General features: G+C 46.0%; 1 protein-coding gene across 1 annotated transcript; it reads right to left on the minus strand.

Annotated features, from left to right (window-relative positions):
- Window positions 1–5,328: 5,328 nt before the first annotated feature.
- LOC127051978 (olfactory receptor 52R1-like) lies at window positions 5,329–6,276 on the minus strand. Its single transcript, XM_050955114.1, has one exon. The coding sequence runs from the start codon at window positions 6,274–6,276 to the stop codon at window positions 5,329–5,331; it is 948 nt and encodes a 315-aa protein (XP_050811071.1).
- Between the last annotated feature and the right edge of the window lie 6,280 nt (window positions 6,277–12,556).

The following is a 12,556-nucleotide window of genomic DNA, read 5'->3' on the forward strand; positions in this document are numbered from 1 at the left end:
GTGATGCTACGTGATTGAATAGGGCCATTTTTGCTAAGTATGATTATCCTGTTTACATGCACGTATCAGTTTTGTGTCTGAAGTTATCATTATTGACAGTCTACTGGTATCTTACACCTTTACCTCTGAGGATAGGACGAGAAGCAAGGGGCTTAAATTGCAGCAAGGGCAGTTTAGGTTGGACATTTTAGGAAAAACTTCCTCTCAGGGTGGTTAAACACTGGAATAATTGCCCAGAGAGGTTGTGGAATCTCCAATTCTGGAGATTTTTACAAGCAGGTCAGACAAACTCCTGTCAGCGATGGTCTGGATGGTGCCGGTCCTGCCATGAGTGCAGGGGACTGTGCTATCTGACCTCTCGAGGTCCTTCCAGTCTTGTGATTCAATGTGTTGTATTCCTCTGTAAAACCCTTCCGGTGGATAAGACTAGATGTTGGTGGCCCTTGGAGGAGACAGCGATTTCAAAGGGCCATAGAAGAAACGCGCCTACGCAAGACTATGGAAATGGCTGATCGTGTGAGTCATCAGAGCCATGTAAGGACATAGAATATGCTCATGTGACCCTGGACTCATCTTTAACTCCATTTCTCTGCACTGGTTTCATACAAGGAAGCTCTGAACAAGGACTGGTGACCCCAACTTGCTTGGGTAATTTCTGGAGAGACTTTTGCAAGCAGGCAGTTTAGTCCATCACTGCCGTGATCCTGATCTCTGATCACTGAAAACCACTCAGATGTCTCTGATCTATGAACCATTTGTAACTCTTCTTCTTTATTATTTAACCTTTCGTGTCTCTTGAGATTAGGACTCTACAGGTGGTGAAATTGACGTTCACTGACTGCTCATCGTGGTGTCCAGAGATCGGTGACGAGCCAAGGGCTGGGATGCCTCGGGACATGCATATTTGACTTCTAGTTAACCAGTGCGGTGAGATAGAAGTTCCTCACTTTTGTTCCTCACTTTGTGTACAACCACCAGTCGGGGGGTGAATCTGCCTGTAGATATGCGGCCTCACCCCTGCTGCGCCTCCTGCTGGTCTCTCTGGGAATTAGCTCAATTTCCAGCCCAGAGCGCCCTCTGCAGGCCGGTGATCCACCTGTCCTCTGGCCCCGTCTCCCTCCCTGGACGCCAATTCCCTTTAATTGGGGTTGCTGCCCCCTGGCAGTAACCCCTTTCTCTAGGGTTTTCTCCTCCCTGGGGAACCCCCACCCACTATCCCAACCTCGCCTCAGTATCAGGCTACTGCCAGTCATCGTCTAGCCCCACGCCCTGGGGCAGACTGCAGCATCAGCCACTCATCACTGGCAAGGAGGGTTTGGACCTGCTGCCTTGGCCTGCCCCTACCCCTGGGCTGCCCTCTGCAACCCCCAGTACCTGTTGACCCTGTGCTAGGCTGCAGCCTGGGCCTTTCCAGGCTGGAGCTGCCCAGATCCTCTGCCTTTCCCCAGCCCTGCTCCACTCAGGTACCCTGTGTCCAGCTCCCTGCACCCAGGCCCATCTCCCTCGACAGCCAGAGGAGATTCCCTCTGGGCCTCTGGCTCACAGCCTTTTATAGGGACCAGCTGGGCCTGATTGGGGTGTGGCCCAGCTGCAGCCACTTCCCAATCAGCCCAGCTTAGCAGCTCCCAGCCACAACCTTTCCCCAGGGCAATTTGTTCTGAATCTGGCATCCTCAGCGGCATCCTACTGAGGCATGGTGATGTATGGACGCCACTGACAGGTGTTTCACAGACAATCAGGAGGTAGCCCCCTCTTACAGATGGGGAAATTGAGGCAGCAGGAATGGAAGTGTCTTGAGCCAAGAACAGCTCACAAGTCCCTAGCTGCCAATCCCTTGCTTAGTTTCACTCAGGCCTGGCTTGTTTAGTCCATGCACCCACTTGCACCATTTGAGGATTTGGCCCAAGTCATTTAACTAGAGATAAGGCATCAGCAGAGACCAGTGAGCTGGGAGGGAAGATGCCTATTTATTAGGTTTAGGGTTCTGCTACCAAAGGGCCTTAATCAGGGCTGTTGAGTCGCACACTGCACTGATGTGGTTCCTTGCAGCACATCATTGGACTCTATGCGCTGTGCAGGGTTCCGGGTAGTGTGTCTTCCCTGGTAAACAAGCAAGACAAGGCTGAAAACTGAGCTGTGTGGAAACCTGTTTTGTGGCCAGAGTTTTTAGCTGTTTCTTTGATAAATTCCTCTTGCTGAAGAGCTGCAACTCCACTGATCACAAGACCCAAATAGCCTCGGTGTGTCTAATACAGCCCAGGGGATCAATGCCCGTTCATGGCCAGAGCAGTGGTGCTGGAGGGAGGGTGGATTGCGGTGTTGGAACTCCCAGTTTCTATTCTCAGCTCTGTCACCAACTCACTGTGTGGCCTTGGGTAAATCACTTTACCTCTGTGTCACTCAGTCCATCCATGACACGGGGATAACACTGCCTAGCAGCCTAGCTACAGAGCTTCTATACCTAGTGATCAAAAGCATCACGCAAAGCGTCTGTTAGACTCAGCTTCACTGTCCAGCTTCAGCCCCTGGGCAACGCATCCACTGTAGCTCCAGAGAAGGTGCCGTGTATGTGTGTAAACAGTCGGCTAATGGAAGGTGTCTCATTGATCTCCCTCCCTGTGAGCTACCAATGCCTCTGCCTAGCATCCTCCCTTCCCAGGTAATGCAGGGGACAAGCCTTCCACCTCTCTCAGCTGTTGTCCTCCTAGCGCCAAAGCTGATCCCTTGCCCTACTGTGACGATGTGGTTCTGGCGGGACCCAACTGAGAGTGCCAATTCAGGACCAATTGCTCAAACAGGGCAGTCACAGCCCAAGGCTGGGGTTTTTCCGCCTCTAAGGTAAACCAAACCAGCCAGATAAAAAGGACTTCGGTTTCTTCCCACTGGCTGACCACAAGTCACACAAGCAATTTCCTTAGACACTCCAGTCTCCCAGTATCACCACCAGTGCCACCCGTCCCGGGGATGAATGGTTATGAAAACCAACACCCCAGTAAAATAAAAAGGTTCTCTCGATCCCAAAGGACCAAGCCTCAGACCCAGGTCAATATACACAACAGATCTTAACCACAAATCACACTGTTGCCAATCCTTTAGAATCTAAAATCTAAAGGTTTATTTATAAAGGGAAAAAGATAGAGATGAGAGCTAGAATTGGTTAAATGGAATCAATTCCATACAGTAATGGCAAAGTTCTTAGTTCAGGCTTGTAGCAGTGATGGAGTAAACTGCAGGTTTAAATCAAGTCTCTGGAGAACATCCCCCGCTGGGATGGGTCATCAGTCCTTTGTCTAGAGCTTCAGTTTGTAGCAAAGTCCCTCCAGAGGTAGGAAGCAGGATTGAAGACCAAATGGAGATGAGGCATTAGCCTTATATAGGCACTTCCAGGTGTAAGAACACTTCTTTGTTCTTACTGTGGAAAATTACAGCAAAATGGAGTTTGGAGTCACATGGGCAAATCCCTGCATACTTTGCTGAGTCACAAGGCGTATCTGCCTCCTCTCAATGGGTCCTTAATAGGCCATCAAGCAGGCTAAGCAGAGCTAACACCAACTTGTCTGGGGTGTTTCCCAGAACTGCAGCACCAATTTGAAATACAGACAGTATACAGCCAATATTTATAACTTCAACTACATCATGATACAGACATACAGACAGCATAATCATAACCAGTAACCCATAACCTGGTCTTAGACACCTTATATGACCCCCTTTACATAAGATTTGGTGCCACTACAGGACCTTGGTTGCAAACCATGTTCTATATGGTCCCAGTTTATATCAATAAAGTCACACCTGCCCCCGAGGCCTGGCTCAAGGCAAAGGGCTCCCAGCTCATCCCCATTCCAGGGCTCTGCCTGCTACAGGCCCCCCACCGGGAGGAGCAAAGGGGAGCTGAAAGCTAAAGAAATAAAGCACACAAGGGTCTCTGCCATCAGGACTCTGTAGCTGAGCTTCAGGGCCCACAAGCTGTACGGTGCACAATCCCACTCGCCGGCCACACAGGCCTGCTCCCAACCCTCAGCTGCTTTTATACGGCTTCCCGGCTTCCCTCTCCGATCCCGACTGGCCGATCAGCCCCAGCACTACATCCTCGCTGCCCTCACTGCAGGCTCCTTGTCAGGCTGCAGCAGCTCCCGTCACAGCTCCGGAGCAGATGGAGCGGGAGGTGATCCAGTGAGGGACAGGGAGGGGGAAAAAGAGCGAGCAGCAGTGGTGGGGACTTGGGGCAAGAGGCGGAGAGGGGAGTGGGGCACAGATGCAAGAGATGGAGCAGGGGCTGTGTCTTGGGGGAATAGGTGCAGAAGTATCTGTGGCCTTGAGGGGAGATGTGTACCAGGGGCATGGCCTTGTGGGGAGAAGCGGGGTAAGGGGCAGGGACCTGGGGGTTATGGTGGTTAGTTCTCTGAAAACATCCACTCAGTGTGCAGCAGCATGAAAAAAATGAACAGAATGTTGGGAATCACCAGGAAAGAGATAGATAATCAGACAGAAAATATCAGATTGACTCTCTATAAATCCATGGTACGCCCACGTCTTGAATACTGTGTTCGGATGTGGTTGCCCCACCCCAAAAAATATATATTGGAATTGGAAAATGTTCCAAAAGGGGCAATAAAAATGATTAGAGGTATGGAACGGCTTCCTTATGAGGAGAGATTAATAAGACTGGGACCTTTCAGCTTGGAAAAGAGATGACTACGGGGGGATATGACAGAGGTTTATAAAATCATAACTGGTGTGAAGAAAGTAAATAAGGAAGTGGCATGTACTCCTTCTCATAACATAAGAACTAGGGTTCACCAAATGACATTAATAGGCAACAGTTTAAAACAAACAAAAGGGAGTATTTCTTCACGCAACACACAGCTAGTCTGTGGAACTCCTTGCCAAGGGTGTTGTGAAAGTCCATCAATAGCCAACGTGGGAAGGGATGGTATGTGTTTGCCAGCAGCTGGAAATGGGTGGCAGGGGATGGATCACTTGATTCCCTGTTCTGTTCAGTCCCTCTGGGGCACTTGGCATTGGCCACTGTTGGCAGACAGGACACTGGTCTAGATGGATCCTTGGTCTGGCCCAGTATGGCCGTTCTTATGTTCTTATATGTGCAGAGGTCCAGTTATCAGTAATTAGAAGGATGGCAAACCAATGAGTTCTACACTGACCGATTCCCCAGTTTCTCACACTGACACAGCACAGTAAGCTCAGGAAAGGGTCTAATGTCTCTCTGGCTGCACAGTGAGTGATTCAGGAAGGGGACCCAGCACCATGTCACCAGCCAGCTCTGCACGGAGCTCGATCTGAGAGCCAGAGCACCAAGAGAAAACTTTAGGTCCCTTTATGAGTAAAGATCCAGGGCACCCTGCCCCAGATCTGTTTGGTCCTCACCCCGTAGATGATGGGGTGCAGCATGGGGGGCACCAGGAGGTACACGTTGGCAATGAGAACATGGAAATGCAGGGGCACATTATGGCCAAACCGGTGTGTGAGGGAGGAGAAGCGAAGGGGGATATAAAAGGCTAAGATGGAACAGAGGTGGGAGCTGCAGGTCCCCAAAGTCTTGAGCAGGGCATCCTTTGTGGGGAGGCTGAAGATGGCCCTGAGGATCTGGGTATAGGACACTGCGATAAAAATCATATCCAGACCCTTCACACAGAATACCATAAAGAGGCTGTAGTATCTACTGACGTGGGTGTCGCCACAGGTCAGCTTCACCACAGCCATGTGCTCACAGTATGTCTGGGAGATGATGTTGGTTCTGCAATATGGCCACTGTCTCGCCAGGAAGGGATAGGGCAGTACGAGCATGATGCCACGCATCACCACGGCCAGACCAATCTTGGAAATGACAGAGTTTGTCAGGATGGTGGAATGTCTCAGGGGATCACAGATGGCCACGTAGCGATCAAAAGCCATGGCCACAAGGATCCCAGACTCCATCATTAAGAAGCAGTGAATGAAGTACATCTGGGTGAGGCAGGCACTGAAATCGATTTCCCTGGAATTGAACCAGAAGTTACTCAGCATTTTGGGCACTATGGCTGTGGACAGGAGCAGGTCAGTGATGGCCAGCATGCAGAGGAAATAATACATGGACCCATGGAGGCTCGCTTCCGTCTTCACGATGAACAGGATAATGAAGTTCCCCAAGACAGCTATAGCGTACATGGTGCAGAAGGAGATGGAGATCCAGATGTGGGCCGCCTCCAGGCCAGGAATGCCCAGCAGGATGAAGCTGGAGGGATTGGTGAAGTCGGTTTTGTTGGAATCTGACATGGTGTAGGGGATAAGGTGTCCAACTCTGATGTGTTCCCAGGATCCAGGGTGATGGTTGCAGTACAAAAGCCTGGGTGGAGAGACAATGTTAATAAGAGCTACTACATGCACTACTGGATACTTTTCTCATGGGTGAAGCAGACTGGTTCCTCTTCACACACATTTTCATTTTCCAAATCTGAAAGTTTAAAAAAAACCCCAAACCTCCCAAAACTTTGCCAATCCATGTATCAAGGGGAAACATTCCAAGTAGAACCACCTGAGGGAAAAGACCTGGGTATCATCAACAGCTGTTCCATGGACACACCTGCTCATTTATAGTAGTGGCCAAAACAAAGAAACGTTCAGATGCCTAAGGAATGGGGAGACATCAACCTGCTCTGGAAACGCACTCAGTTTTGATCCCCCAGTCTCTATAAAGGATATAGCAGATGGAAAGGAGACTTCTAAGACAGGCTGTGAGAATGGAGGAGGAAGCCATATGCCAACAGACTGAAAAATCTGAGACTGTTTAGATTAAAGGAGCCCCAAAGAAGAGGGCATATGATAGAGGAGAACAAAATAACAGAATGGAACTGATTGCATTCCAATGGAGAAACAACGAACAGTTCCCAGCCAGTAATTTCTACAGACATTTAGTATTTCAAAAGGGCTAATTCCTCAAAGATGGCAAATTATCCACAAAACTGATTGGGAGGAAAAACATATTGAGAAAAATGGGAAGGAAAATTGGGAGTTCTTTAAGAAGAGAGTATAGATAGCTAACAAGCCACAACTGCACATTCAGAAAGTAAAGAACTCATATCAGATGAGGTGATGGAATACTTTCTAGTCCATTAGCAGTGAAGGAGGGTGTTAAGCAGCAGCTACAGTAGAAGCTGAGAGTTGCAAACACCAGAAACATCAACTTTTAAAAATTAAAGGGAAAGATTTTTAAAAAGGGATTTGACAAGATTAGGAAAAAATGGAAAATCTGGCATGGGATTAGTTAAGAAAAAGTCTAGGGATATAATTAATGTGAGTCACCAACAGGGTTTATGGAAACAGGTCTTGCCAAATAAGTTTTCATCCTTTATTGGCTGTACATGTTTGGTTGACCAAGGGAACTGCACATGCACAATAGACTTCGATGTCTCTGAGGCATTTGATGGAGTTGGGGAAAACATTCAGATAAAAACACTGTCCAATATCAGTAGAGCACACGTAAAATAGACTAAAAACTGGCTAACGGACCAATCTCAGGAAGCAGCTGTCAATGGGGTATTGCAGGTAATGGGGGTGTTTCTAGTGGGGTTCTGCAGGGATCAGTTCTAGGCCCAATGCTATTCAACATTTTCATTAATGATCTGGAAGCAAATAGAAAATCACTGCAGCTAAAAAAGTGGAGGATCCAGACTTGTCAGAGTAGTTACATGAGGCAGCCAGGGCAGACACAAATGTTTCAATACAGTCAAATGCAAACTTATCATCTCGGAACAGGGAACACAGGCCTGACCCACAGACTCGATCACTGTATTATGGAATTGAGGGACTCTGAAAAGGATTTAGGGGTCACTGTGTAAACCAACTCATCGTAGTGGTGAGTTGGAGCAGGAGAAGGATTTTACCTCTGCATATGGCATGGATAAAACTGACTGCATCCAGTTCCGGGGTCCACATTTCAAAATTTGAAAATTTGGAGAACGTGCAGAAGAGGCACAAAAAGGATTGGAGGCAGCAGAAAATGCCGACCAGTGAGATATTTAAAGAGCTTCATCTATTTATCTTATCAAAAGGGCGATCAAATGGAGAATTTCATGGGGAGAAAACCATGGGTAGTAACGGGCTCTGCAATATAGTGGAGAAAGGCAGAGCTAATCCCAAGCCAGATAAATTTCAGGTGGAAATTAGGGTGAGGTGTTTAGCACTGAGGGTGATTAACCATTGGGAGAAACTGCGAAGGGAAGTGGTGGATTCTCTAGGTTCCTATGTCTGCAGATCCAGACTGGATGTTTTTCTGGATGATCTGTTTGAGGGCTTGTCTACACTTAACATGCTACAGCGGCACTGCTGTAGCACTTCATTGAAGAGACTATTTACCCATCAGCGTAGGTAATCCACCTCCCTGAGAGGCAATAACTAGGTTGACCTCATGGTGGGGTCTACACCCGGGCTTGACTGATATAGTTACATGTCTCAGGGAAGAGGATTTGATATTTGAAAGGCTGCCGTAAAAAACGATGGAGAAAAGTTGTTCTCTCTTGCAACAGAGAGTCAATGGGTTCAAACTACAACAGAGCAGGTTTAGATGAAATCTCAGGAAAAACTTCCTAACTCTAAGGCCAGGAGGACAATGCAGATGTGGAAGCACCTTCACTAGAAGTTTTCCCAAGAAGGTTTGACATTCATCTGTCCTGGATGGTTTAGAGAAAACAAATCCTGTATCTTGGCAGGGGGTTTTGCGGTCCCTTCTCACCCTGTGGGTTCTACAATTCTATTTATACGTGAAATCGTACCTTAGACCAGATCTTTGATAAACACAAGTCTCATAGACTCATAGACTCTAAGGTCAGAAGGGACCATTATGATCATCTAATCTGACCTCCTGCACAAAGCAGACCACGGAATCCTACCCATCCACTTCTACAACAAATCCCTAACCTATGTCTGAGTTATTGAAGTCCGAAATTGTGGTTTGAAGACCTCAAGGTGCAGAGAATCCTCCAGCAAGTGACCCATGCCCCATGCTGCAGAGGAAGGCGAAAAACCTCCAGGGCCTCTGCCAATCTGCCCCAGAGGAAAATTCCTTCCCGACCCCAAATATAGCGATCAGCTAAACCTTGAGCATGTGGGCAAGACTCACCAGCCAGCACCCAGGAAAGAATTCTCTGCAGTAACTCAGATCCTATCCCATCTAACTTCCCATCACAGACCACTGGGCATACTTACCTGCTGATAATCAAAGATCAATTGCCAAAATTGGGATATCCCATCATACCATCCTTTCCATAAACGTATCAAGCTTAGTCTTAAAGCCAGATATGTCTTTTGCCCCCACTACTTTCCTTGGAAGACTGTTCCAGAATTTCACTCCTCTAATGGTTAGAAACCTTCATCTAATTTCAAGTCTAAACTTCCTAGTGTCCAGTTTCTACCCATTTGTTCTTGTGTCCACATTGGTACTAAGCTTAAATAATTTCTCTCCCTCCCTAATATTTATCCCTCTGATATATTTATAAAGAGCTAGCATATCTCCCCTCAACCTTCTTTTGGTTAGGTTAAACAAGCCAAGCTCTTTGAGTCTCCTTTCATGAGACAGGTTTTCCATTCCCTGGATCATCCTAATAGCCTGTCTCTGAACCTGTTCCAGTTTGAATTCATCCTTCTTAAACATGGGACCAGAACTGCACACAGTATTCCAGATGAAATCTCACCAGTGCCTTATATAATGGCACTAACACCTCCTTATCTTTGCTGTGAATACCCCGCCTGATGCATCCTAAAACTGCATTAGCTTTTTTAATGGCCATATCACATGGGCGGATCATAGTCATCCTGTGATCAACCAATACTCCAAGGTCCTTCTCCTCCTCTGTTACTTCCAACTGATGTGTCCCCAATTTATAACTAAAATTCTTATTATTAATCCCTAAATGAATGACCTTGCACTTTTCACTATTTAATTTCATCCTATTACTTTTACTCCAGTTTACAGATCTGGTCATCCAGATCTTCCTGTAGGATATCCCGGTCCTTCTCTGTATTAGCAATACTTCCCAGCTTTGTGTCATCCGCAAACTTTATTAGCACATTCCCACTTTTTGTGCCAAGGTCAGTAATAAAAAGGTTAAATAATATTGGTCCCAAAACTGATCCCTGAGGAACTCCACTAGTAACCTCCTTCCAGCCTGACAGTTCACCCTTCTGTAAGACCCACTGTAGTCACCCCTTTAACCAGGTCCTTATCCACCTTTCGATTTTCATATTGATCCCCATCTTTTCCAATCTCACTAATAATTCCCCATGTGGAATCGTGTCAAATGAATTACTGAAATCGAGGTAAATTAGATCCACTGTATTTCCTTTGTCTAAATAATCTGTTACTTTATCAAAGAAGGAGATTAGGTTGGTTTGGCATGATCTACCTTTTGTAAAACCATGTTGTAATTTGTCCCAATTACCAATGACTTCAATGTCCTTAACTACTTTCTCCTTCAGATTTTTTTCCAAGACCTTACATACTACAGATGTCAAACTAACAGGCCTAGAGTTACTCGGATCATTTTTTTTCCTTTTCTTAAAAATAGGAACTATGTTAGCAATTCTCCAGTCATACGGTACAACCCCTGAGTTTACCGATTCTTTAAAAATTCTTGCTAATGGGCTTGCAATTTCAAGTGCCAGTTCCTTTAATATTTTTGGGTGAAGATTATCTGGGCCCCCTGATCTTGTCCCATTAAGCTATTCTAGTTTGGCTTCTACCTCAGATGCGGTAATATCTACCTCCATCTCCTCATTCCCATTTGTCATCCTTCCATTATCCCTAAGCTCCTCATTAGTCTCATTAAAGACTGAGGCAAAGTATTTATTTAGATATTAGGCCAAGCCTAGACTATCCTTAACCTCCACTTCATCCTCAGTGTTTAGCAGTCCCACTTCTTCTTTCTTTGTTTTCTTCTTATTTATATGGCCATAAACCTTTTACTATTGGTTTTAATTCCCTTTGCAAGGTCCAACTCTACTTGGATTTTAGCCTTTCTCACTTTATCCCTACATGTTCTGTCCTCACTAAGGTAGCTTTCCTTGCTAATCCCACCCTTCTTCCACTCCTTGTAGGCTTTCTGCTTTTTCTTAATCACCTCTCTGAGATGCTTGCTCATCCAGCTTGCTCTACAACTCCTGCCTAAGGTTTTTTTCCCCTTTCTTGGGATGCAGACTTCTGATAGTTTCTGCAGCTTCGACTTAAAGTAATTCCAGGCCTCCTCCGCCTTTAGATCCACAAGTTCTTCAGTCCAATCCACTTCCCTAACTAATTTCCTTAATTCTTTAAAGTTAGCCCTTTTGAAGTCAAAAAGCCCTAGTCCCAGATCTATTTTTGTTTATCCTTCCATCTAGTTTGAACTGAATTAGCTCATGATCACTTGAACCAAGGTTGTCCCCTACAACCATTTCTTCTATGAGGTCCTCACGACTCACCAAAACCAAATCTAAAATGGCAACCCCTCTTGTTGGTTCTTCAACTACTTGGTGAAGAAATCCATCAGCTATCACATCCAGAAAAATCTGAGCCCTATTATTGTTACTAGCACTTGTCCTCCAGTCTATATCTGGGAAGTTAAAGTCTCCCATGATCATACAATTCCCATTAGTGTTTACTTCATTAAAAACATTAAAGAGGTCTCTATCCATATCCAAATCAGATCCCGGCTGTCTGTAGCACACCCCAAGCCCAAGTCCTTCTCCTCAATACAGGGGGAACTGAGTGAAATGTATCACCCTGTATTATACAGGAAGTAATACAGTATGATCTACTGGTGCCTTCTGACCATGAACCCTACGAATCTATCGATAAAGAAACTAGATCAGGCATTTATATTTACTCTGTTTCACCACGCACGAACAAGGGACCATTCAGTCACATTGAAAGTCTGAATAGATAACACTGATAAAAGAAAATGTAATGGCTGCGCAGAGCAGAAAGGAGCACAGTCTTACTCTCTATCCCATCACACACATGTTGCACTGGGTTTGTCGAGCAAGTGAGCTCCTCAGCAAGAAATGGGTACCTGTGAATCCTGAGATGGAAGCGACTTCCCTTCTCCAGATAGTGTTTCCCACACCTCTACTCCAGCATCTGCAGCAACATCTCATGCCGAGAGCTGACACAGGGGTGTGCACCATTATAATATAGCTCTGTGCAATCCCAGGGGGGTTCGCTCAGCCTCTAGGGGAGAAACAGCATCTGGATGCAAACAGGCTGGAGACTGGAGACATTCTAGCTAATGTCTCTTCTTCCATGTCTGCACTTCTGTGTTATTTATCCAGCTTTAGGAGTAAACAGCAATTATGGGACCTTCCCAAAGGGAGGTGAAAACTCTTGGGCTCTGTACTGAGACCTAGAGGAATTGGTTGCTCTCTTTATCTGAGTATATTTAAAAATTATAGTTCATTACTGTGACATTGCAGTTCATATGCTCTATGAAAATAGGCTTATGAATCTGAAAATGACATAGTTGGAATGTGCTTTATGCAAAAGGTCTCTTGTACCATATTTTTGGAAAAGTTATATTATGCTGAATTT

Source organism: Gopherus flavomarginatus, chromosome 1 (genome assembly GCF_025201925.1).
Source record: "Gopherus flavomarginatus isolate rGopFla2 chromosome 1, rGopFla2.mat.asm, whole genome shotgun sequence".
Taxonomy (NCBI): Eukaryota; Metazoa; Chordata; order Testudines; family Testudinidae; genus Gopherus; species Gopherus flavomarginatus.

Bases quoted from the DNA above. Each gene is read 5' to 3' on its own strand.
- LOC127051978 (XM_050955114.1), bottom strand. From the start codon at position 6,276: ATGTCAGATTCCAACAAAACCGACTTCACCAATCCCTCCAGCTTCATC.